We start from the raw sequence: 26563 nt of genomic DNA on the forward strand, positions 1-26563 counted from the left end.
AGGAGTTGTTTGCAACCGTTGCTGCATTATACCTTGTCTACCTTTGTTATTCTATATCCTTGTTACCCTGGTATCCGCAATCGAGTCAATGCTTAGCTGGCTTAGACCGGTAAAAGTCGGGTGATTTCCTGTCACCTGCGAGCTATAGGGGTTACCTGGATCTGCTTGGATAACTATGTAGTCATGGTATAACTAAGTGTTAAATAAAGTTGAGACCGGACGGAGACTTACAGAGTTTTGACCTGTAGTGCTTTCCGTCTGTGTCAATTAAGGACCGACCGTTGTTGGGCCTCGAGTCATGTTAAACGCATGCCTTACATTTAGCTGGCCGAATAAAGTACCTTTCGACTGCGAAGCTGGAAGATTATTCGGGCCGAGTAGATTGCCCGCAGCGCACTGTGCCGGAGCAGGTGTGGTAGGACACGGGGGCGAGATGATAAGACCAAAGTACAGTCGGTCGGCCCTCGATTACATGTGGTTCCTAGCAAACTCGAGATTCCTGGATAGTTGACTCGGTGACCGATACCTCACTTTAGTGGGTGAGTGAGGTTTGTGTAAGGAATAAATCACCAGCTGGTTAGGAATCGATTCGAATCGCCATCGCTCCTAGATAGTGAGCACTTGACTTGAGTTACTTCATCGTAGTAATGTTAATGGAACATTTGGACAATTGTAATGAATATAACATTATGGAAGTGGTTGATGATCATGGGTTATCATTATTTGCTTAATCACATGTTTGCTCTAGTATAGGTGCAAATCTAGTCGACAGGTTAATAATAATTAATTTGACAATAATGCTTTTGGAAAGGTTCTTGAAATGCTAAAAATGCTTCTTTTTGCAAATGAGTCAGCTACCCTACTATAAAGTCCTTCATAATCCTTGGTGTCACTTATTTTCGGTTATGTCGGGTAAGTCTAGCTGAGTACCTTCTCGTACTCAGGGTTTTATTCCCACTTGTTGCAGATGGGCATATGTATTACGGCTACTGTATCAACTGCCTTTATCCTGCGATGGATGATGCTTAGGACCATGGGCATGGTCATTTCTTACATCTCGTCTGATGCTTTTGTTGGAGATGATCATTAGCTGGCACTATATTTGAACTCCGTGTGAGTGTGTGTGGTTTTGAACAAATGGCTTCCGCTACTTCTATTTAAACTCGTTTTGTAATAACTATGTTTAAACTCTGATGTATCTGCGATGCGAACTTTTATGTAATATGTGATGGTGACCGCTAAACTTATTACGATCTTGGCTGGGATGTGAGTTGGTTTGAAATCCTTCGTGATTTCATGGACTACCGGGTTATACGGGCTTAAGTTTGCTAAATCGTCTGCTCTGGCGGATGATTTTCTTACTTAATTTCGTATAATTGGTCAGTTCTATTACAAAACTATTCCTACTAGTCGGATAAGTCTTGCGAGTACATTATGTACTCAGGGTTTATTTTACCCCTATTGTAGGTGCAGCTTGAGTAGTAGCTCTTGTGTGAAGGATTCTTCTGGTGGGCACAGTAGCATCCTTATATCATTTTCGCTAAATGTTTATTTTCATTCCGCTATTTAATTATCGCACTCTGAACTCTGATATTGTAATAAATAATTTCTAATAACAAATGGACTAAGTATTGTAAGCTCGTACTCATTATTGGATTCTGGATATAAAAACGTGGATTGTTTCGAGTTCTCCCTTGAGGTGTGCTCGACAGAACTGTCCGATATAGCTCTCTTTTGAGGTGCTTAGTGTCTAGTGGAAAACAAGCGCCTCTGAAAGCGTGTTATTTCGGACGGTTCTGCCACACTCGCCGGCGTACGCATTGATGCGGACGTGCACCACGACGACGCGGCGGTGCGATGTGGATAGCCTGGAGAGGAGCGCCGCGAGCGGGGCGCGCGCGCCGGCGATGTAGGCCTCGAACAGGGGCATGAGGTGCGACGGGAAGGGCGGGCGCGGTCGGGTTGGGCGGCGGGAAGACGTACTCGGAGATGCTGAGCTCGTGGAACTCGACGGAGTGGAGTATGGCCTAGTCCTTGCCGTGCACGCGAGCGTGAGTGTGGCGGACTTGCGCCACGGGCGCCGCGCATGTACGGGCAGGCCCCGCGACGCGAGCTGCAGCGATAGGTGCGGGAGATGGTTGACCCTGCGCCATAGTGGGCCCCATAGTGCCACACCAGCGAACAGAATGAGTTAAGATCCATTTGGATCTAGATGAGACCCGTAGCCAAGTTGAAGGATCCAGAAATATCATTTTGAGAGTACCGGGACCTAGGTGGCATCCCATGCCAAGTTCGAGGACCGCCCATGAATTTTGCTTATGTTTTTCTCTCACAACAAATCAGCTTCAGCCGACTTATCTACAGAAACCATCAACTTTTGCCATTGAAAAAAAAACATGTTGCCTCGTGCACCTAGTGGCAAACACCAAGAAAAGGTTGCGTGCACCTAGTAGCAAACACCAAGAAAATCCAATGGAATCTATTGGGCGATTGGGATCTTTGCATCTTGGCATACTGATATGTGGCTACTGCCAGCACTGCCACGTTAGGCTGCTCATGCTATGCACATTATACTCCTTTCAAAAGAATTACTTGGTACAGTACTTGGTACCCTCTCCTTTCAAAAGAATTACAAAAATTCTAGTAAAGTATTAACTATTAAATAAATATCATTAGACTTGCTGTGAGATGTATTTTCCTAGTATAGCTAGTTGATATCATAAACAATAATATTTTTACCTTCTCTATATATTTTGTTAAACTTTAGATACTTCAATAAAAAAACACCTAGAATTACATTTATTTTGGACAGAGATAGTAGCAAAGCCGGTCTGCACTCTGCAGTCAGCAGACGAGTTCCCCTGTCGCAGAAAAATCAGTTTAACTGCGATATCTGTATTTCTTTGTTTATTCTGAATTCAATTGACGATCAAATTTAGTATTCTTTCTTGTGCTTTCATAACCCGTGAAAGGCCAAGCATGTGATGCCTTACTGTGAGAACTATAGTGTAGGGCATCTTCAGGAATCCACAAGTTCTCCTGCTCAAATATCTGAAGGGAACCTCTCGCGCCATTCCAATTTATGTATCTCACTTGAAGCAAAATCCAAGGTCTGGTCTGACTTCAGCTTCATGGACAGATACTGACAATCGAGTGACGTAGACAGAGCCTTCAGCAATCATCCTAGTGCCGCCAGTACAAATTCCCAGCACTTCAAGTTTAATGACGGGTTACTACGATCTGAAATCCATAACTACTCTTGTACTCTGCCAAGTGCCAACGAAACATGGTTTCAATTCGTTCCCATTTGATTGGTGCCAACGGCCGACGCAGCAGTTGCTAGCTCCAACTCCAAGCGTCTGCGGTCTCGCTTCAGAGACGGGCGGCGTCAGGGTCGCGTGCAGGCAACGTGCCGCTGCTCCCCGCCGGATTGGCATCCTCTCCGTGGCCAACGCGGACTCCACCACCAGTCCACGGCAGGCAACCTCGCCCTCGCCGATCCACGGATCCATGGCCCATGGGGCAACCGCAGGTCCGCAGCCCGCAGGCAGCTTCGTCGCCAAATTCCTGTTGCGGGGTTCGGGTCAGGTTCGCTCGCGCGCGCGCGTCCTGGGGTACACGACCGAGATGCTGCCGCGGCCATTCTAGCGTAGCTCCGGCTGCTGCTGGTGTAATCTGTGGTCCAACCCTGTGATGGCTCATTTTGCCGTTCATCAGAGCTCCTGGCCCAAATGGCTTCATTCTGTCCGGTCTAATTGCCTCCGAAATCTAGATGAGTTGTTCGGTCGATTGAAGAGGGAGTTCAGATGCAAACATTTGGGTACGTCACTCATAGCCTCTGCACCAATGATAGCTGGTGACACGTCCAAAGCCCAGTGCTAAAAAGTTAAGGCTCTGTTGGGCTAGCAGGAAAAATGCCTGATGCTGACGCTAATTTATTATGAAAAAAAAATATTATTATTTTACTGAAATGGTACGACTGATAAGTTCAAGCGAACAGAGCCAGGCATGCTAGGGGAGCTTAAAAGCATATTAAGGGCATGTTCGGAGCAAAGGAATCAAAAACAGAGGAATGAAAAAAAATGCAGGAATATGATAGGTGTGTATCAGCCTAGGCGTTCGGTTTTAACCGATGGTTCGGTTCGGTTTTTCGGTTTTCTAAAATTTCGGTTTCCAGAAAATGACCCCGATCGGTTTGCTAAAATTCTAAAAACCGACCAATTTCGGTTCGGTTTTTTAGTTCGGTTTTTCGGTTAAAACCGAATAAACCGAACAACACAGCCAGACAGGATTTAGAAGACTCAAGACAGGATTTAGAAAACAACAGACATCACAGTATATTATTTGAAGACTCAAGACTGTTACAAACTTAACAATTCAATGCTCAAATCAAATATTACAAACTTAACAATTCAGTTTTGATAAACAACAGGAAAAAAAACATATTCTAGACTTCCAGCCAGCACTTCCACGTTGGTGAGGAAAAAAACACAGGTTCCAGCCTTCCAGGTTCCATGTTGGTGAGGAAAAAAAACAGGTTCCAGGTTCCAGACTTCCAGCCCAGCAGGCATCAACAACAGCAAGAGAACAATTAGTGTTCAGGCGTCCACCACTCCAGCTAACCAACTTACCATTATCAAGATTCACCATGGCACCACCAGGATGTGTCCAGGCGTCCAGCACTCCACCATGGCGCCACCAGGATGTGTCCAGGCGTCCAGCACGGCAGCACTCCAGTAGCACTCCAGCAGTAATGCTCCATGGCGCCACCAGGATGTGTCCAGGCGTCCAGCACTCCAGCTAACCAACTTACCATTATCAAGATGCAGTAGCAGTAGTGCTATCCTTAGAAATGGCCAAGGCACCAATTTCTACAATAAGTGATCATGTTATTGCAATAAACTATCAAGATAAACAACAGAAATGATAACAACTTAGACTTAGCATTAAAAAATACCTTCCTCAAGCTTGGCCAATGCTTCTGTGTCCTCTTCAACACTGATGTAGTTGTTTCCACGAAGCCAATCATTTGTACAAACGAGCCGCTCAACCATTGTTGGTGTGAGTGATGTCCTAAAATCATCAAGTGTTCTTCCACCTAAACTGAAGGCTGACTCAGAGGCTACTGTTGAGATAGGAATTGCCAGAAGATCACGGGCCATACGAGACATTATGGGAAATCTAGTAGCATTGTTCTTCCACTATTTCATAATGTCAAAACTTTTACTAAGCTCCTCATTATCTTCTGAAAGGTACTTGTCTAGTTCAGACTTTACAGTGATATTGGCACTCCCCTTATTGCTCATCTATTGTGCAATTATGGAGCTCATTAATCCAGAACAAAATTCTGGTGTTTCTTGAGTTTCAGTAGGCACCTTGTCACTTGTAAAAGGAGCATACAGTTCTCTGTACTCCTCAAACAAAGCATGAAAATAAGTGTTGACTGTTGCCCACAGTTTCTGACCTATTTCATCACCAAACATTACCATAGTTGCCATCTTGACATAGTTAGAAAGTTTGAACCGAGGATCAATACCAACACAGAAAAAAATAACAATGTTAAGCAATTGATCCCCTTGTCTTTCTCTCCTCTCTTCTCTCTATCCCCCAGCCTTTCTCCATACTTCTCTCCCCAATATTTATAATACTTCACTAACATTTTTGGCCCATTTCCTTACATAATGTATCTTCACTGTGACACCATTGTCTCAGCAGAACCAAAACATCAGCAATCTCATGAAAGTATGTGTGAGATGTTGGTCGACTTATGGCAGAGACACAGAGGGTCAGCTCATAGAAGTATTTAAGAAACTGAGCCATTTTCCTTGCCTTTTCCCAATCTGATTTGATTGGAACTCCTGGTGCTTTCTCACTCTCTAACTCTAGACTATAGTATGGGTCTTCATCACTATACCTTTCAAAGGCCTTTTCATACTCTTGTGCAGTTTGTAGCATCAGGTAAGTTGAGTTCCACCTAGTGCAGACGTCTAGGTTGAAAAATGCTTTGGTCTAAACCTTAGCTAACTCGGCACATTTCTTGAACTTTACCAACCTAGATGGTCCACTCCTAACATACTTAACAGCAGCCCGAACACGAGCGATTGATCTATCAAATTCTTTCAGCCCATCACCTACTATCAGGTTGATAATATGTGCAAAACACCTCATATGAAGATGCTCTCCTTCAGCAACGCATCCTTTTGATTCATTCAGGACCCTCTGCATGTACTTAATTGCAGTGTTGTTTGCACTAGCATTGTCTACTGCTATTGTAAAAACATTCTCAATTCCCCAGTCAGCCAAGCAATTCTCTAAAGATTTTCCAATGTCCTCCCCCCTATGGCCCTTAACCAAGAAAAAATCAATAATTTTTTTGTGCAAATTCCACTCATTGTCAATAAAATGTGCTATAACACACATGTAATTATGACTGTTCTTAGCCGTCCATGTGTCTATTGTCAGGCTAACTCTTTCACAGTTGTCTTTAAAAATTTTTCTAAGTTTTTCTCTCTCATCATCAAACACTTTCACACAGGCTCTAGTGATTGTTCTTCTAGATGGCAAAACAAAACGTGGGCATGCTTTGGACATAAACTTTCTAAGGCCAGAACGTTCAGATAACACAAAAGGTTGCTCATCTTCTATTATCATCTCAGCAAAACTCCTCCTTAACTCCTCAGGATCAAATTTCCAAGTAGATAGAGTACCAACACTACTATTGCTAGGGCTAGGTTGTAGTTGTAAAGTACCTTGATTATCTACTACAGGTTTGTGAGGATTCTTCTTGCAGATTTTCAAATGAGCCTTCATGTAGGACGTACCATTTAACTTTGTGTCACAGCGGAGTTGCTTGCCGCAGTACTTGCACTTGGCTCTCTCCTCCCCATTATCAAGTTTGATCTTGCTGAAGTGTTCCCAAACATCTGATCTTGGAACCATGGGCTTCCTTTTCTTGCTTTCCTCATCTCTCACTTCCTCTCCATCCTTGGACTGCTGCTGCTCATCCTGCTTGTCATTCTCCCCATTTACAACTTCATTCTCACTCACTTCAACATTCAGATGCGCCACTGTTTCTTCAGTGTCCCCCATCTACAAGACATAAAAAAACAAGAACAAGAAGAAGAACTATTGGCATCTGGATCTATTAGGCATTAAGCAAGAACAAGAAGAACTAAAGACTTACATTGGAGGACTGCTCTGTTCTGGCGGCCGTGGTTGAGGAGCTTGACGACGGTTTTCGGTGAAAAAACGCCCAGGGTCAGGTGTGTAGTGACAAAAAAGAGGAAAATGAAAAATACAGAAAACTAGAAAAAGGTGTTTAGGACACAAAAATTCATAACAAAGAGTCACAAAACATGTAAAGGATAAAAGCTCATTATCAGTGGTTAATAACCTGTTAGTTGCATACTTTGCATGTGCATGACTCTCTTGCATGTGGGGCCATTGGTCCACGGACTGGACCCATCCATGTGTTGCACACATATGTTTGAGTGGGACCAAACAACTTTTTCTAGTTTATGTGGGGCCATTTACCCCCCTCTCACTCTCTTACATGTGGGGCCTATTGGTCCATGGTCTTATCCGACCAAAAGTTTAGAGCAATCCTCATCCTCATCCACTCGTACCTTCTCATCTCCATTCATTTTCATGTTCTCCTCCGAGGCTCTGTTTGCTTGAACTTATCAGCCATGATACAGTGTTTTCCTCTCACAACAAATCAAAACTTTTCAGACTGGCTTTTCAGCGAACGAACAGGGCCTCGAGTCTCTCTTTCTCTCTCTCGGCCGCACGCGCTGCGCCGTCGCGGTCACCGCCCAGCACTGCCGCTGGCCAGCCATCCCTCGTGCAGCCACCCACGCCCCCTCTCTCGCTCCCACACAGCAGCGTTATGCCAGGTCGGCCATAGACGGACGACCATGAACTCAACGAACAAGATGACTAGTTGACCACTTTGGAAAAGGTAAGAAGATGCATGAAACAGTTGCTTCTACCATCTTCTTAACCTCCACACGCGTGTCTGTCTCGGGCATCCGCGAAAACTTTGGATGGATTTCTTCATTGCTGCGTCTTGTGAATGAAAGCGTTCCTTTCCAGAGGAACGACAAGGTTGGTTCCTTTGTTCCAAGCGGCACATAACGCCTCCAAAATGGAGGAAGTGCATTCCTTTGAAGTTCCTTTAGAATTACAACAATCCAAACGGGCCTTAACCTAGAGAAAATTAAGTATTAGCCAAGAGATGAAAGCGCTAAGCTTCACACTGTACCGTGATTCAGACTCCCAGTAGCGACACCAAATACTAGAGGGGATTGGTTGGATCGAAAATTACGAACATCACTTTTTTTCAGACAATTATGGTTGCCCTTAGCTTTGCCACTGTTTGACCGCCACTCCTCCCGTACTATCTCCAGTAATACAACATTTTTCAGTCGAACTTTTGGTTGTTGGATTTATCTCCTGTTTAGGCCTGATCTTTTCACGGCCACGCTGAAATGACAGCAATGGTTTTTTCTTCTTCTTCAATTCAAAGTGGTTGCACGGCACGCAGTACATGCAACAAGCTGCTAATAGAAACGTCGCACCGTGCTGATGTTACATAGGAACCGTCTAAAATCCACCACCACGGCCCACATTCCTTCTTCCGTGAGTAGGCGTAGGTAGGCCGGCACTGCACTGGGCAGACAAAACCATCTCTCCAGAATCCCAAACCAGCAGCTTACGCATGGACGACAGCCTGATTAACAATAATTGAACCATACTAAAGTACAGTACTTTACCAAAAGGCAAAGCAGAAGCAGGTATCAAATCACTCGCGCAAGCGCAAGAGAGGCGTCGCCATCGGCGGATCAGGCCTCGCCTCCGACACGAAGGCATCTTCCTCCAGTCGCTCGGCTGCTCCGCTTGTAGCTTTCGTTGGCTAGTCCCGCGTCCTCTGTCTCTCTCTGCTCGTCCTCGAGCGATCGCGGTGGTTGCGGCGTCCTTCTCCCTTCGGGACTTCCCGGCGCCGGGATAATGGTCGTTAGCTTCGCTGAAAAAACAAGTCGAAATACTGTTCCAACTGATTTGTTGTGAGAAAAAAATATTGTTTCGGCTAAAAAAACAAACTGAAAAATACGGATTATAAGATAAGCGAACATGGTCAATGTCCTATCCTCGTGGGGCTGTGCGGCGACGAGATCTGGGCGGCCGCGCCGTCGGTCGGACGCCAATGGGGCACCAACCTTCAGCCTGTTCGTTTGGCTGTGGTTTGTCGTAAACGATCGTAAATTTCCAGCCGGAACAATATTTTTCTCTTACACAAATCAACCAGCAGTATTTCTTCACGAATCAGTAACGATACGAACCAGCCAACCGAACATGCAGCTTAGATGGGGTTCGTACAGCTTGCTTTTCCGATTCAAATCCTGGAACTGGATTTTCGGTGGAAGGTTGGCTATGGACGGGCATGGTGACCAACGGTGCTGCTCATCGTTTTTGCCCCTTTTTGTCGGAGGTGGCGCTAGCTTTCGCGGATTTTGATTACATCGTGGAGTAATTAAAACCCGCCTTTGTCTTCAGCAGCAGGCAGCCCGTGACATGTGTTTGGGACTGTACATCGTGGATCACATCGTCGCATGTACACGTCCAAGTCTCGCAATGATATTGTCTGAGAAGCAAAAATACGGTGGTTACTGGTTACTCCAAAAAGGTTTTGACCTTGGCTGGACCGTTTTTATGGCATTTGGATTGCATTTGGACGGATAGAGTATTTTGCGGCGCTTGACAGTCTTAGCTAAGGTTCGTTCAGACACTAGAACTAAACTTGAGTTTCGTTCTAGTCCACCCAAACAGGTGGACTAAATTGTAGTCAATATCTTAACTAACAACTAGTTCCATGGTTGACAAAAGAGAGATAAAGTGGACAAGTAACTATTAGTCTATGTATCCAAACAACACTTGAGTAAACTTTATGAACTAAACTTTAGTCACTTAACAAATAGTTCTACCAGTGCACGGATCGAGCATCTCCAACGGCTCCCCTTTCCCCCAATCTAACTACCATATAGGGGGGTTGGGTCCATCTCGAGCATGCGCCACCTTCTCCTAGGCCCAGCGATTGTCGCCCATGCCCTATTTACCAATGAGAGCTCATTCATCTACACGGGATCCAAAGTGCTCCAGATTGGTCAATGTCGTCGGGAACACGGGGAGGCCGCGAAGGATACTGTTTTCTTGGCTCTATGAAGTTAACCTTCACGAGCTTGTCAACGACCTTTGGAAGTTTGACTCTGCTGCCCCCTAGATTGACGTAGCCCTAAGCTCGCATGCGGCGGACGGGCAAAGATCACCATGCTCGTTACGAAGGTCAGCATCGAGCAGGTCAAGGAGCACGAAATTTGATAAGGAGTCATGGGCGTTAGGGAGGGACAACGCGGCAGATAAGAATGTTGTGAAGGAGTGGCGTGACAGTAGAGAGACCAGGGAGGAGAGGAGTGGCGGTGCATGATGATAGATCTAGAGAGGGTTGTTGTTAGAGGATATGTAGAGGGACAGCGGGGCGATGGAGGAGGCAAAGAGGGGTGGCGTGATGGTGAAAAGGCCGAGGAGGGGTGATGCAATGTCGAGGAGAATGACGCCGGGGAGAAACACTATGAAAAAACGATGGATATATTAAAAAGAAAATAAGAAAACTGATAGCTAGGGTCTATTATATTATTGGAGTGCTTCCTCCGTATCAAAATAAGCGTTATTTTCACTTCTCGAAAAATTAAATATTTTTTTTAACTTTGACCAAATGTATGTAAGAAAATATTAATATTTATAATATATAATCAATATCATTAGATAAACCATTAAATATATTTTTATAATATTTTTTTTTCTAGAACACGACTTCACGTGTATTTTATTAAGAATGGTAAACAAAACAAACAGCAGCTTTCACACAAAAAAAACAAACAGCAGCTATCCCGACGAGCTGGATAGGAAAGTTCACAGTCTTACCAAAATGAGCAACCGGACAGACATAGGCATAGTGGATTACATCTCAAAAGTACAGTGCGACGAGCGACGAAAATACTAGACAACAGAAGAAACGACCAAGAACTCAACGATCGCCATGAACCCGGCGGCGATCCACTCGTCGGTCTCCTCCAACACCACCAGCTTCGTAACCTGCTGGACCGTGGACACGGAGTTGTCAAAGGTACCTGAATTACTCTCCTTTCAGCCGCCACGAGACCAGGAGGTAATTATTGCTAATATTTTTTTATAAATTTATTTAAATTTAAGAAAGGTTGACCAGGAAGTTTAATTTGGGAATGTACGAAACATCTTCTCTAATTATTGCTGAGCTGCTAGCTCTGCCGCGGTCGCACGACCATTACCCAGGAACATGGGCCTCGTTTAGTTTGGCGATTTTTCTCATACTGTAGCACTTTCGTTATTATTTGGTAATTAGTGTCCAATCATAGTCTAATTAGGCTTAAAAGATTTGTCTCGTGAATTTTGTCTAAACTGTGTAATTAGTTTTATTTTTTATTTATATTTAATGCTTCATGCATGCGTCTAAAGATTCGATGTGACGAAAAATCTTAAAAAAATTTATAAAATTTTGGAAACTAAACACTGGGAGAATCACCGGCACGCCGTCACTGGTTGTGATCTGCAATAGTACTTCTGACACGAGGACAGGTCAATGCTTTGGTTTCAGAGGAGTGAGCCAAGGCCAAGCGCCCAGACGGCCAGACCCAGCCATGAAACCCGTGACCTGACCTCGGGGGCTGGAGCTCTCGCCCCGGAACAGCACGAGCAGAGCACGAGCGGCCGGCCAGCACGGGAGCTTCACGTGCCGGCCTGCGCGCCTGCGCCTCTTTCTGAATTCCTCCTTATCCGATCGTTGCGCGGTTTGAAACTTCGCGGACACGTGGGTCTGTTCCTTCAGAGGAATTTGAATGGTTCAAATGAATGCTGAAGAAATTTGTAAGAAAAAAACACTGTTTTAGATAAAAAAAAGAAACGAATTAAGCTAGGTTTAAGGACACGCGAACGGAGCCATAACGTTATCTTTGCTGTAGCCGCATCGTCTACCTTTTTTTTTAGCCTGAACTTTTAGTGTACAAGTTGTAGTATTTATACTCTACGCAACACACTTACACCACCACATACGCACACTTCTAGAAGCTACAGCCTATACATCTCAAACGTCTTTATAAAGATCACCAAAGCCACACGAGCCTCGTAGACGACGAGCACATCGTAGTTCTATTATAACGCCACGTAAATATGCAGGACATACACAGAAAATTAATTTACTTGCACGAAGCAAGCGGTGCAGAGTCGGGCTTCCCCCGGCCGGCCAGCTCCCACCGGAGCTTTACCACTGCGCTACAAGCGTAACAGCATGCCTCTGTTTGCTCTGGAGCTTAGAACCCACATGTCAGTGATAAAAAACAGAAGCGGGCCTGTTTTTGCCGGATCTGACGTTGCTGATGCTGAAGCAGTTATGTTATTTTGAGCAGCTCCGTACTATACTTATACTGTTAATCATGATGCACGGACGGTGCAGCTCTTCAGTCTTCACTCACCAGTGTAGCAATCACACCGCCCCATGCTCCCCGAATTACTACCAGTCCCCCGTCCCAAAAATCTTGCACTTGTAGATGTGGTTCAAGTCAAGATCTACAGTGCTACAGCAAAAGTTTTAAGCAAAGTACGGAGTACGCCGTATTATATATATATACTATATAGATACACTCACGTAGAATCTAACAAAACTGGATTTTTCCTTTTATGACTTTTTTATGTTTTTTATTATTATTAAAGTTTCAACCAGTTTATGAAATAAAAAATAAGTACCGTCACATCATATACCACGTAGGTGACAGAGTCCTATGTGGCCTGCTTTGGACACGGCTAGGACGTTGACAAAGTTTATGGACCTCGACGAGAAAAAAAAAGTTCATAGACCTAGATGAGAAATGAGAAAAAATTTAAGGACCCACGGCACAATTCAGTCAACTAAATTTTTGGGTGTGCCGAAGGAACATTTTACCAATTCACAACACCTTTTTAATCTGGTTATAAAGCACCTGTTTTTTTTTTCTTACAACATGCTCATAAATTTCAGGTGTAGGAGGGAAGTTTTTTCACCAGGATATGATATAGCAAAACTAATTTTCTTTTATCTGGAGAATACTTTGACCGGCATTTCTTATTAACAGGATGTCGTTTTATGACACGAACTTTTATTCCTATATAAGTTCTTTCAAATTTGAATCTAATATGACACAAATATCATATATCACAAAAGTATTTGTTAATAGAGTAATTGTTGGTCAAAAGCTTGACATAATAATGAAACAAAATGAGTTTTGCATTCTTGATAGAAACGGCATGTATGCCAATATGTGATGCATTGTATTTTTCTTTTTCTAAAAGAAAGTTTTTTTTTAATTTTGTGAGGAGGTGCATGGACTCATGGTTCGGCCTTGGTTCACACATCAAATCGGTCTGTTGGATGGCTTGCAGAATATTTGTAGTAGTAGCAAACCAACCGGATTCATATCGTCAGTTTGTATAATGACCAATTATACAATGTATGTCTGCGGGAAAAAAAACTATGTTTGTATAATGACCAATTATACAATGTATGTCTGCGGGAAAAAAAACTATGTTTGTATAATGACCAATTATACAATGTATGTCTGCGGGAAAAAAAACTATACAAGTAGTCAAATTATTGCTCACATGCTGACATGCATATCTCAACTTGCCTGACATTTCATTCTAATAATAATATATGGTATGGTTCATTTCGCTTCACTGTACTTTTAGCAGTTTATTGTTCGGTATCAACCATAGTATACTCCCTCTTGTATAATAATATTCTTACTAATCCTCCATGCATGATACTGCATCAAATGATTTGGATTAGCTTCAGTCTTATTTAGTTTGGCTTCAGGACTAGGAGAGTAGGGACCTTTCAAACAACAAATAATAAAAGCACATGCAAACCAAACTTGTGGAATGGAGTGAGCACGAAGTATTTTAAATGTACTTCAGTTTATATAGAGAATCGAAATTCATGTTCAAAATCCAAATACTTTTTTTATCATCTACTACTTCCAACATGGAATTTAAATTCGAAATTTTAATTATTGAAACTTTCAATATTCAAAACCATGAAAGCACTCCCTAAAAGAAATGGTAATTCAGTTCAGCATTGTAGGCCAGGTGCAATTTTCTTGCGCTAATAGCACATGTCGCAGGACAGTAATCGATGGAAGTCCCATTAAAAACTAAGGTCTATTTAGATCTTATGGTCTAAAGTTTAATTAGCTAAATTTAAAGACTTATTTGTGTGGTCTAATAAGCTAATAACCTTATAATAAGTTAATAACCTTTCGTAAGGTCGATTAATCTTCAGACAACACTTTAAATTGTATATTTTTCAAGCTTTAAGAGCTAAAATGATCTAAATTTTAGAGGCTAAACTTTAGATAATGGAATCTAAACATAACCTAAAATGGATTAGTGGAAGCCACGCTTCCAAAGATTGGTCCCTTTATTTAACCCAAGTCTGCAACAATCACCCTGCCCCTGCTGATGTGCCTTTAACCCCACCGCACCGCCACCGCCACCGCCACCGCCCGCTGTTGCGGCCGCGCCGTATAAAAGCCGCCGAGCAAAACTCCGTCGGCCACACCGTTAGCCTACGCCGCACTGCGCAAACCAACAACCAAATCAAATCCGGAGCCAGTAGGGAGTGGTTGGCGGAGCCGCGAGGAGCCCGCGGCTCGCGAGAGAGCAGAGGCGGCGGGCCGGCGGCGTCCACCGAGCAGAAGATCTCGCCGCGACGTCGTCCAGTCGCTGCTGGCGTCGCCGGTTCCCGCCAGAATCGGAGGAGAAGCTTCGTCGCCGCTGCCGCGGCATCCGGTGATCCTCGCCGCTCGCCAATGCAGGTGGAGACCGCCGCGGTAAGGCCCCTTGCCTCTGTCGGCGCCCGGTTCCGGTTGGTGGGAGCAGCGTGCTGTGTGCAGTGCAGAGCTGCTGCGAAATCAGTAGCACCACTGTTTTGGATAACCGATGCATTACTAGATTCTCGCCGTGTAGTTCATCGATTCCCGTGGTTCAATAACTTTCTTGTGTAACATCTCACCTCTCCTTTCTAAGAAAAGGCAAATGTTGTGGGTTTGATTGGACGCCACGTGATAGCGCGTGCGCTTTCATCAAAGCAGCTTGCTGCTTGGCTTATTAGGTGTCTGGGTGCTTTCTTTCGCAGAGCTGGCTTAGGATGTCGCGGTGTTTGAACCTCAGTTGGGCTTGGGCAGGAGAAATGTGACTGGTTCGGGTATATAGAGATTGACGTACCTGTTGCGAGTTGCTGCTGCTATACTGTGATTGTTTTGTCACGTATTGAGGCTCATGGAGTCACGGATGGATCAGTACGAAATCATGGAGCAGATTGGCCGCGGGGCCTTCGGTGCCGCCATCTTAGTCAATCACAAGATTGAAAAGAAGAAGTAAGATACAGCGCTCTTCCATCAGTATGTAGGCTATATATGGCTTTGTCACTACCATTCGGGTGACTGTATGATTGCCTTGCAGGTATGTGTTGAAGAAAATCCGGCTTGCGAGGCAGACGGAGCGCTGTCGGAAGTCTGCCCATCAAGAGGTTGGTGAAATGTGATGCTTTGTTTCTGATTCATCGGTTGTGCCTTGAAGAGTTAGTAAGAGAAGCTGAAGTGCAGATGGCTCTGATTGCTCGGCTGCAGCACCCTTACATTGTTGAATTCAAGGAGGCTTGGGTTGAGAAGGTTTTGTAGTTCAGGAACTTGTTCTTACCTTGTTTCTTCTGTTTGAACTTATTTAGTTGACAAGGTGAGTTATGCAGGGTTGTTATGTCTGCATTGTCACGGGCTATTGTGAAGGTGGAGACATGTGAGTGTGATTTAGTGCTTTGGAATTGGAGGTCATCCTTTAAGTTGCAACATAACCACATTGTGTTATATCTCACATTGGTCTTGTTTTTCAGGGATGAGCTGATGAAGAAATCAAATGGTACCTACTTTTCTGAGGAGGTATGAGAAGACTTGTCTATTTTATTTATCTGATTGAAGGAAGGAAATCATCCACATTGCACTCATGACATCGAATAATCCTCAGGTATTGCTTAAATGGTTCGCTCAATTGGTGTTGGCTGTAGATTACTTGCACTCGAACTATGTCTTGCACCGTGACCTGAAGGTAAGTGAAACACAGTAGATGATCATCATTGTCAATTTTTTATGCAATAAATGGTCATGACTCCTCAAACTTGCAGTGCTCCAACATATTTCTCACCAAAGATCAGGACATACGCCTTGGTTAGTTTCTCACAACAAATACAGTAATGCAAGTCTGTAATTGACATATTACATCTGTTTCTTGTTATGCTTCATCATATCAAGTTATCTTATTATCTGGTCTCCATGCAGGAGACTTTGGCCTAGCAAAGACTTTGAAGGAAGATGATTTAGCTTCATCGGTATGATGTTCCTGCATGTTTCCTTTCTTTCCTATTTGTTCTGTCTAAAAACCTTGTGTCATCCTAAAGTTTCCTGTTTATAGAAAAAAATTACTGAGTTTGTTAATCACTCACACAATACATCAGGTAAAACACTAACTACAAAGTTTTTCATCAACCATGAATTTATCCCTCATATTGTTTATATTTGGATTAACATTTCATTTTACAACTGATTGGGAACCTCATTTCCTTACTGCCACTGGATGGGTTTTGGGACTTCTGACCCAAATTCCAGTTTCTATTGAAAGAAAGGAATTAAAATTCAGAACCAGGGGCCCCTGGGGGGAGGATCCTTTCTCCCCTTTATATTTCTTCTTATACTAGGATTGCAACGGGAACATATTAATGTCCGACTACTTTAGTACGGGCTAATATCATGTTTCAAGGGTGATAGTTTATGTGATGCTATTAGAAAAATCATCTTAACCATTCATGGTTATCATATCATGATTCCAATGTGCTAAACACAAATCACAGCCTTGTCCAATTATTCACACGTGATCTAAATATTTTCAAGGATAGTAAAAAAAAAGTATTGTTTCATTGGCATTTTGTTTGAAACATGTATTATTGACCACTTTATTAGTTCACCACGTATTGTTTTTGATCCAGTTGATTGTCTTTCGAGTTCAACAAAAGGGTCATGACATCAAGCCTTAAAAGGCACATGAATTAAGTCAAGAACTGAGCAATTTAAGTATTTAACTCAAAAAATACATTCCATAACCAAATCTTATGATATTACTTCATCCTTCACCTTATATTATTGTCTGTGTGGAGCATATGCCTGAAAATAAGACCCTTCATGATTACATTCTTCTAATTAATTTGTTTCTCGGCCAAAGCCAAAACCTAAATTTCAAACCAATATCATTCTATGACTAATTTGTTGAAATTTCAGAGCCATATGAGCATTTCCTTATTGTCCCTCTTTCCTTCTCTCTTCCCTTGTCCATGCCCTTGCAAGGGCTACCTGAACAATAGCCATGAAGGAATGACGAGGTAGGACACACCAGCAAGAACTCTCATCTTGTGTGATTTGTTAGAGACCTGTGGAGGCAACAACAGACTCAGGTACATACCCACCCCCAACAGCGCAGCCTCCAAAGAGTAACAGTAATGGGCTTGTTAACTACAACCAACAACATGACAAGCAAAAACATACGAGATATCAGTATACTGCCTGAAGGTTGTAATATATTTCTCAAAAATATTGATTGTAATTATATTAAAATGCTGGAATTAGTGTCAACGATAGGCCATTCACAAATATCACACAGCAGAGCATACACTACTATGAATCAGGGGAATTCTTAGTATGATAAACAAAAGTAGCAGCAGCTTATATAGCTATCTGTTTACATCAATTGATTGGCAAATTCAAATACCAAGTGGAAATTTTGTATAGGTTTAATTTAAAGTGTCAATGCATGTCTATAGGCAAACATTATGCAACATGGAAAAAACTATAGCCACACCAATTCATCTAAAGCTGAAGCATGCAACATGGTAAAAGACCATTCCCTGAAACAAAGTGGTAGTACTTGTCTGAATTCTCCAATAGATATACACAGAGAACTACCTTGGAAATTAACTGGTGAATCAAGTTTCAGCAGACAACAGAAACATTTCACTTGCAGCTTACCTGCAATGAATTGTTGATTTTTTATTTTTTTTGCTCAAGGTCGCAAGAACAGACCATCAAACATTTCGTTGTTTAATTGCCGACCCATCTAGTTTCTTAACAGAGGACTGAAACTGAAAGGTTGCAGGTTCAACCAGGAAAATTATTCTCTACAACTAAAAAGCGGCAAATTCATAGAATAAAAAAAACTGAAAAACTGAAACACTGAATGAAAGAATGAACTATATGCAAGACCAAAAGAAATGATTACTGAATTAAAGAACAGTTGGTAGACAGGGAGCACTGGACTGAATGGTTACAGGTTCTCATGTGTGTGTATTATGAATAAAAGACTCTCAAGATCAGTAATATGTCTACTTGCCCATATCCCCACAGTAGAAACAACTAAAGTTATTTATGGCACTATCAAAGACTAAGGACATACTAAAAATGAATGGAAGCACATACATGAGAAACATACAGGAATTGCAGGGAACAAGACCTTCAAATTATGCTGCCTTCTGGGCTTCTGGCATACCACTCAAACGGTCAGACCATTGTTGCATTCCATTGCAAAAGCTTTCTTTTGCTTTCCCTGAGACCATTGTAGATACACAATACTATTAACAAACAACCAAATGATTTTAAAATATTTGTTGTGCTCAATCATAGAAACCAAACCCTCCCTTCTCTTGCCGCACATTTACTCTCCTAATGTATGTGGAACTGTGCTGGTTGTCACAGATCGAAATGACCTTCCTAGGCAGAGCCACAAACAAAAAGGGATGATTAAATAGGCTTCAAGAGGGGAGAGGGTCAGCTCTAATTAGATACTTGCAGGCTTGCAGCTGCCTCGATTGCTCAATGGCATGCAATTCAGAAAAGGTAGAACATCATCGCCCTTCATCAGCACTACATTCACAGAGTCGGGCCAATTTTCATGTCCAAAATGGCCACCCTAAGTAAATTTCACTTGCAATGGCCACTGGGCACTTTCACCCAAGCCAGAAAACCACCTCTTTATATCTCACATCATCACCTATCCTGATCACCTATCCTTGACAAAAGCCCACGAATGGGAAGAATGCGCGTGCATTTAGAATTCCAAAGATACTGTCAACAATTGTTGAGGCAACACTGAAGTCCCCGCTTGATGGAGCTCTGCAGGCGCCTAAGCCTACAATAACACCAAGGCCTAATTAGTGACAAGAACAGATACTGAAATTCAGTACTCCTAAATTTAGGGGACTTGATTTCAGCTTAGCTAAGTAAACAGAACCCACAGACATGCAAGAGACCAGTTCCACGAGCACAGACATGAATCCCTACACCATCACTGCCTTGCAGCGGCCAGCGTCGCCCATCAAGTCCCACAGGTGTGCCTTCTGAAAACTGACGATTGACCTGCATCTGTACAAGTGAAAGCAGAAACAAACAGTGAGATAATCACAGTATAGGACTCGCTACAATGCAATCAACATAGTGATGTGGCCATGTGGTCACGCACCTTGAAGGCCTTCCTTTGGTCCATGTTGCAGATCAGCGCCACCAATGCCATAGATTCTGCTACAAGTTGGCAAAAACGAAGAGGTGAAAAACCAAATTAACATTAACAGAACCAGTGGAATCAATAATCACAAACAATTCCTTTATGTAAGGACGTGTGAGTCTAGAGGCATCCTATAGCGTCAACGAAAGGTATTCATGGACAATCCCTCCAATCACGTCGCTCTGCTGTTTGGCTACCATCACCGGCGTTCAGCCTTGGATCACGTGAGCCTGCGCCTTGCCTCGGGCATGGCCTCTCCCAAGCACAATTTGATATACTTAACAAGGACCTGTGCACATGTTCAATTTCAAATAAATTGCAACCAGCAGCACATGTGCACATGAACCAATAGTGAGGAAAATCTAGAAAACTTAGAATCAGGGCGTGAATGTTCTTTGCCTTACTGATTTGCACAAACTAACGGAAAAAGAAATGCAGGGAAGGGGATGACTCACTTGGGAATTATCATCGCCTAACGCCTTCATGAGATGCTGCTTGAAGGTTTCCAAATACATATTCAGTTAAAGAAATAAAAAAAGGGCGTACCCAGTGCAGAGAGCCCCCGCTCTGTGCGGAGTCTAGGGAAGGGTGTTAGTGGCAAGCCTTACATATTCAGTTAAAGAAATATATATAAAAAAAGAAACAACTAATGTGAACCAAACATTTTTTTAGATCACAAGAAGCAGTCACCTTGGCGAGGTCCTAGGCCAGCTTCAGTATATATGCGCGAGCGAGTCCTGCTCCTTGACCATCTTGGCCTTTGTCTACACCAGAATAGCAGTGAAATCAATTGGCTCATCAGTCAAGCAAGACACTGCCAAAACCAAAAAAATTCAGAGCAGCAAGCAGCCAGGTGAGGCGAGGTGGTGAACTCTCACGTTGTCGTCGAGTTTGATGCAGAATTGCGTGTGTCGACGTCGTGGAGAGCCAGCTCCAGTTTGGCGGCCCTGTCGTCGAGTTCAATGGCAAGGCAATTCCTGTCCGTCAGCCTCTGTCGTAGTCGCGCGGCCTCGAGCTCGAGGTGCAAGGCCCGAGCCGCCACGGCCATGGCCATGATCTTGTGCGCCACCTAGCGTGGCCGCAATGGCGTAGAGCGGCGCTGAGGGGGCGATGCACGGGAAGGTAGGCGGCGCGGAGGGGGGCAATGTGACTCGATCCACCCCGCCCCAACCAGGCTTGGGGCGCCATCACGCCGGACCGATGGGTGGGGGTGGGGGGGGGGGGCGAATCTAGGCTAGATAACCATTGGGGTCTTCTCTGAAAATGGTGTGGCTATTAGGTACTAATTAGCATTGTGTACTGTAATGTTCCATTAGAATTTCAGAAATTTATCGGGGTCGGTGGACCCCGACGGCAAGCTGTAGATTTGCCTCGGGAGAGAGAGAGGGGGGGGGGGGGGGGGGGGCACGACACCGGCACCCTCGGCCGTCAGCGCATTGAGGCCTCAGCGCCCGCATTCGGAGGGGATCCGGAGGCCTAGCAGCTCCAATTTGAGACCATGGGTTGGGTTGGTGGTCGATGGCAGCACGAGGTGATGGCGACGGCGGCATTGGCGCGGGAGACGGCAGTGGTGGTCGTCGCCGTCGGGGGAGAAGCTGGTATCCTCCTCTGGGCGGTGCAAGGTGATAGGTCCATCCGAGGATGGCGGCATCGATCGTGGCCAGGTTGAGCACTGTTGGCAGCGCCGATCCGAGAATGCCGGCGTCGATCACGGTCGGGTCCGCACGCGCACCATTTTAAAATTTCACAGCCGCCGGGTGAAACTGTACGTGGGGGGTGAAGCGAAGCGCCAGGTGAAACATATCTGGTTGTGAATCGAAAGGTAGCCGGGCAGACAAAAGGTAGCCGGGCAGACGATATCGCTTCGGAATTCTTAGTTGTAGATTTACCATGAACCATGTAGATATGCTAGTCCATCTCATGGAATGTATGAAGGTGTAATTCTTGTTTTGCATCTGTGCAATAACTGGTGGCACCATGCTTTTTTTAGGTTGTTGGGACACCAAATTACATGTGCCCAGAGCTGCTAGCCGATATTCCCTATGGTTTCAAGTCAGACATTTGGTCTCTCGGTATTATGTTTTACCTTCCTCAGTTCTTTCTGTAATGTAATATGTTTACATAACTGATGATTTAAATTTCTAACTTAACATGTTTTCATTTGCATAGGATGTTGTATGTATGAGATGGCAGCTCATCGACCTGCCTTCAAGGCATTTGTGAGTTTTTGTCTGATCTTATTTCTTGTCACTGTCCCAAAATGTAGTTCTTTTTAGTTGTCATAAGTCAAATTTCTCTAACTTAGACTAAGTTTTTAGAATTAACATTCTACAATACCAAATAAATCCACTATCAAGACATATTTCATGGTGAATTTCATGAAATTGATTTGATCTTGTACATGTTTTTGCATTTTTCATTTTGGCATAGAGGGAGTACTCAAAACGGTTACCCATATGTAGATTCCTCTGGTTGATTTGAGTCAGAATTTTTTCCTTTTATGTTACATTACACAAAATAAAGGGAACATGGGTATTCTTTGGTGCTCTTTTAGTGAATCCGTGTATGTAATTACTGCTTAAAATTTCTGATGGTCTTACCTGATTTCATTGCCTGCAGGATATGGCTGGATTAATAAGTAAGATAAATCGGTCTTCCATGGGTCCTTTGCCTGCCTGTTACTCAGTGTCTATGTAAGTGTACTTCTCTACACAAGTAGATCTTGTGGAGTTGAACAGTTGTGCTTTGCATGTTTAAAAAGTGATCTTGGTAACCATTTCTATCACATGGTATGCACTCTCTATATAAGCAGTGCTTATTCTTGTTCCTGAGAATCAAGTAATGTTAATAGCAAACTGCTAAATGTTTCCTTTTTTTTAACACATATTGTTAGAACAGTTTCATGTAGAATGTACAGCTCAAAAGATCGTTTTTTACTGTTGGGTACAGGAAAACCCTAATCAAAAGTATGTTGAGGAAGAGTCCAGAGCATCGACCTACTGTAAGCTATTATGAACCTTGAACCTTCCATGTAGTTGTTCTTCCTTTCATCTGGATTTTGAACGTTTATGTTAAATCATTTGAACAGGCATCTGAGATCCTGAAGAACCCGTACCTGCAACCTTATGTTAATCAATACCGCCCCCTTTATGATTCTTCAAACCCCATGCGGATGCCAGAGAAACCATTACCCACTTCACGGAGCAGTCAGAGAAGCATGTCTGACAGCCAAAGCAGTAGCATTTCCAGTAGTGACATTGACAGTGCCCAATCAAGTGACAGAAGCACATCAGGCGGAACTACAAGTACTGATAGAAAGACCATTGATACTGCAAGCATTCGAGATGCGGATCAAGGTAAGTCAGATGAAAATGGTGCAGCACCTGAAGATCTTAGAGGCAACAAAGACAACTGGTAGTGTTCAGTTTAAAAGGCAAGATTCATTGAAATGCATACATGTTGATCACCATCCCAGACCAGAGAGCAAACAACCAAAGATCATTGAGAAGATAATGACAACCCTTAGAGAGGAGAGCAGGCTGAGAGAAATCAACTCTCCTGTTAGAGGTGGTGTAAAGCCGAGTTCTGGCCTCAGCAACAATAATCAAGTAGAGCAACCATTAGAGGTTTCAAGGACAAACAGTGACATGCCATGCAGCTTAAAGTCTGGCAACATTCTATCCCATGACGAACATGTAAATGAAGTTGAAGCATCACCACCCTTGAAGCAACTGGTATGAGTTAACTTGTTTGTTTTCATGAAATACATTTTTTTCCATATATTGCTTACTTATGTGTCCTGGTATCGGTCTTGCAGTCACCTATTGTTGAACATAGTGCAAAGATGAAAACCGCTGGGCCATCAACTCCTGAACCTGCCAAACAAATCACAGAAAATGGGGCTGCAGCTTCAGGAAAAACTAAGAACAAGACATCATCCTGCTGCTAGACGTCCTAGCCCTCAGAGGCAAGCTGGAGCAGCGACTCCAAGCTTCCCAGTCACAATGACAAGACGTGCTCATACCAAGTTCATAACAGATAGAGAGAAAACTCCAGAGCGACCATCCTGTAGCCCAGATATGAAACTGGATGCTCTTAGTGATCCTCCACGAAGTTTAATGATTTCTTCAAATCCTTCAGAAGGACAGCTTATGAAACTGGATGCTTCACAAGCAAATTCAACAAATCTTTGGGAGCTTTTCACCGTTTCAGCAAAGGAACACAGCAGCGCTTGCTCAAGTTCTACAGTTGGTTGTACTGAAAATATGGACCAGCCTGAACTATCTGAACTTAATTCACCTGTCTGCTTGGTTTCACCATGTACAGGCTGTTCCCCCAACACAATTGAAGAGGATGACAAAGGCTCCATACCATGTTCAGAAATTAACACTGACAAGAATGTTGCGACTAACAATGGTGGTTCAAGCCTGAGGTCAGATTTGGAACCGTCCTTTCTGAGTTCTGAACAAGAGTTTGTTTCCAAAGATGTGCAATGTAGCAAGCATGAGCAGAGCAACATCGCATTCCAAAGCGGTGAAGATAAGTTCACTGTCCAGGAGCTGCTTTCATCGGCACCAGAAGTTGCTCCTGTTTCATCAGCACCAGAAGTTGCTCATTCTATTCCAGCCACAAAAGGCACACTATTGGACGCACCCATTTCTCTTCAGTCATGGAAGAGACATGTAGTTTCTCATTTAAACCCTCCAGTTGATGATGTTATTATACAGACTATAAGACACAGCACTTTCTGTGTCAGTGATGAGCAGCCAACACAAGAAAGTGTTCAAAGAGAAGCTCAGAGCGCTGATGTGATCAAACTACTGGATGTGGTACCAGAAGAGGCTGATGCAAGGAGCAGCTCATCAAACACCCTGCCTCCATCACAGTCCTCATCAGTTATTGCTACATCATATGTCTCAGAAGCCAATGTAGCTGCCTCGGACAATGTAAAATTATCTGCTGCCTCATCAGGGACCAGGAACGGAATGAAGGAAGAGGCATCCCCTACTAAGGAAGCACTTGATGTTACATCGTTTCGGCAACGTGCTGAGGCTCTCGAAGGGCTTCTGGAGCTTTCCGCGGATCTGCTGGAGAATCAAAGGCTGGAGGAGCTAGCCATTGTTCTCAAGCCGTTTGGGAAGAATAAGGTGTCACCACGAGAAACCGCTATCTGGCTGGCCAGAAGTTTCAAAGGGATGATGAGTGACCAAGCAGGTCGCACATCGCTATGAACACGATTTTTTGTCTGTCTGTTTGTTTGGTTTCACTTGTGCTCGGAGTAAATCGGTGCCGCTTGATTTGGTGAATAGCAGTGCTCTGAGTTTTGATTGCATTGACAACAGCTTGTGGAGTTGTGTGTTCTTTCTTTTTTTATTTTTATTTTTGAGAAGACAGCTTGTGGTCTCTGCTGCCACTTTTTTCCTCTTCTGATTCGCTCCATTCTTTTTGGCGTATGTTGTACATAGCCAAGAGCTTGAACTGTACTCGTAGACAGCAATAAAGCTTGCTCCGGTGTGATTCAAAAAAGAAATTAATTAGCTTGCCAACTGCTATGTTCGACCATTCCAGCAGAGGTTAGTTATCATCTCGCATTCTAGCAAGCTATTCGAGTCGTTCTGTAAACGAAAGGCAGACTGCAACCTCATACATCTGACATGGTTATCTTTTGGGCCCATCCACTTCGATGTTCAATACTGAAGTTACAGTGCTTGAGAAGATTTAAAATAGTTGAAGCTTTTCTCATTTAAACTCATTTAGTAGCCAAAATATTCAATACACATTTTCGATATTTATAAAAAAGAAAAGATAAATCCTATATATACTCATAAGATAGAATCCTAAATATGTGCATTGGTAGAAAGGTATTATATGAGTAGGTCGTGGAATTAAGTCCTGAAAAACATCTACTTTTTGGGTTTTTAATGTCCCTCTTTAAAAATCCATTTTGTAGTAACGAAGCATATGGGTGAACTTGTAACCGAATTCAATCTTCAGCGAACCATTCCTCCGTCCTAGCAACTCTCGTTCCTGAACTTATCAGCCTGGCTTATCGCTAGAATCTACAGTATTTTTTCTCATAATAAAACAGTTTCAGCTGGACTTTAATACCAGGCCGAACGGGCCCACTTCCTCAGTTCTCCAATTCAATTCGTTGCTAACAGTACTTCGAGGAAAGGAGGGAGCGTTTCAAAATTGCTTCAGAGTTCAGACCGCTCCGGGTCACCATGAAAAGACCCCAAAGAAATTCTGCTCTGATTTGATCATCTGCACGTCGCAATAAACTTTGTTTTTATTTTGTAATATATATAAGGACAGCAAACGTGATAATCTGCAGCGGCCTTTGCAGAGTGCATGCGTTATGCACGAGTAAGTACTGTAGCTTTTGGTGCATGCCGGCTGGTGGCTTGACACCGGCACTTGTGTTACCTGCTACTCATTAAAAAAAATAGCTGCATTTTTATCTCAAATATATTTATTATAAAAGTATATTATACTATTAATTTAATAATATTTATTATGCTTCATAATATTAGTATTTTGTATATAATTTTTGAAAAGCGAAATATGCCTTTTTTTGTGACGAGTGCACAGCACGTACGCAGTATGCGCATACTGATACAGTGTCCTTTTCTCCTTAGAATTATTGGCCAGACTGCCGGCTGTGTACTCTCGTCACAGTTGCCTCCAGCTGGACAGCCCATGTCCTCGCGCCTGAGTTTGGTCCAACTCGAGCCAGGCTTTCGTGCTGCTACCCATTTTTTATCTTGCAGTCTCTTTGGTCGGCGGAAGTTACCGCTGAAATTTTATAAATTTTATCTGGCCGGACAAGCTAGAAGATACTCCG

The 26563-nt window shown here is 43.4% G+C and overlaps 1 protein-coding gene across 1 annotated transcript; it reads left to right on the top strand.

Annotated features, from left to right (window-relative positions):
- Nucleotides 1–14589: 14589 nt before the first annotated feature.
- LOC136516682 (serine/threonine-protein kinase Nek4-like) lies at nt 14590–25240 on the top strand. The gene is given in 17 exon segments (XM_066510152.1): nt 14590–14954; nt 15260–15500; nt 15586–15652; nt 15729–15794; nt 15872–15918; nt 16013–16058; nt 16144–16224; nt 16301–16343; nt 16455–16504; nt 21710–21791; nt 21889–21938; nt 22339–22412; nt 22669–22720; nt 22808–23128; nt 23130–23453; nt 23537–23655; nt 23657–25240. Coding segments are annotated over 16 exon segments (2814 nt in total). The 5' UTR covers nt 14590–14954; nt 15260–15402; the 3' UTR covers nt 24951–25240.
- Nucleotides 25241–26563: the final 1323 nt, after the last annotated feature.

Source organism: Miscanthus floridulus, chromosome 17 (genome assembly GCF_019320115.1).
Source record: "Miscanthus floridulus cultivar M001 chromosome 17, ASM1932011v1, whole genome shotgun sequence".
Classification (NCBI taxonomy): Eukaryota; Viridiplantae; Streptophyta; class Magnoliopsida; order Poales; family Poaceae; genus Miscanthus; species Miscanthus floridulus.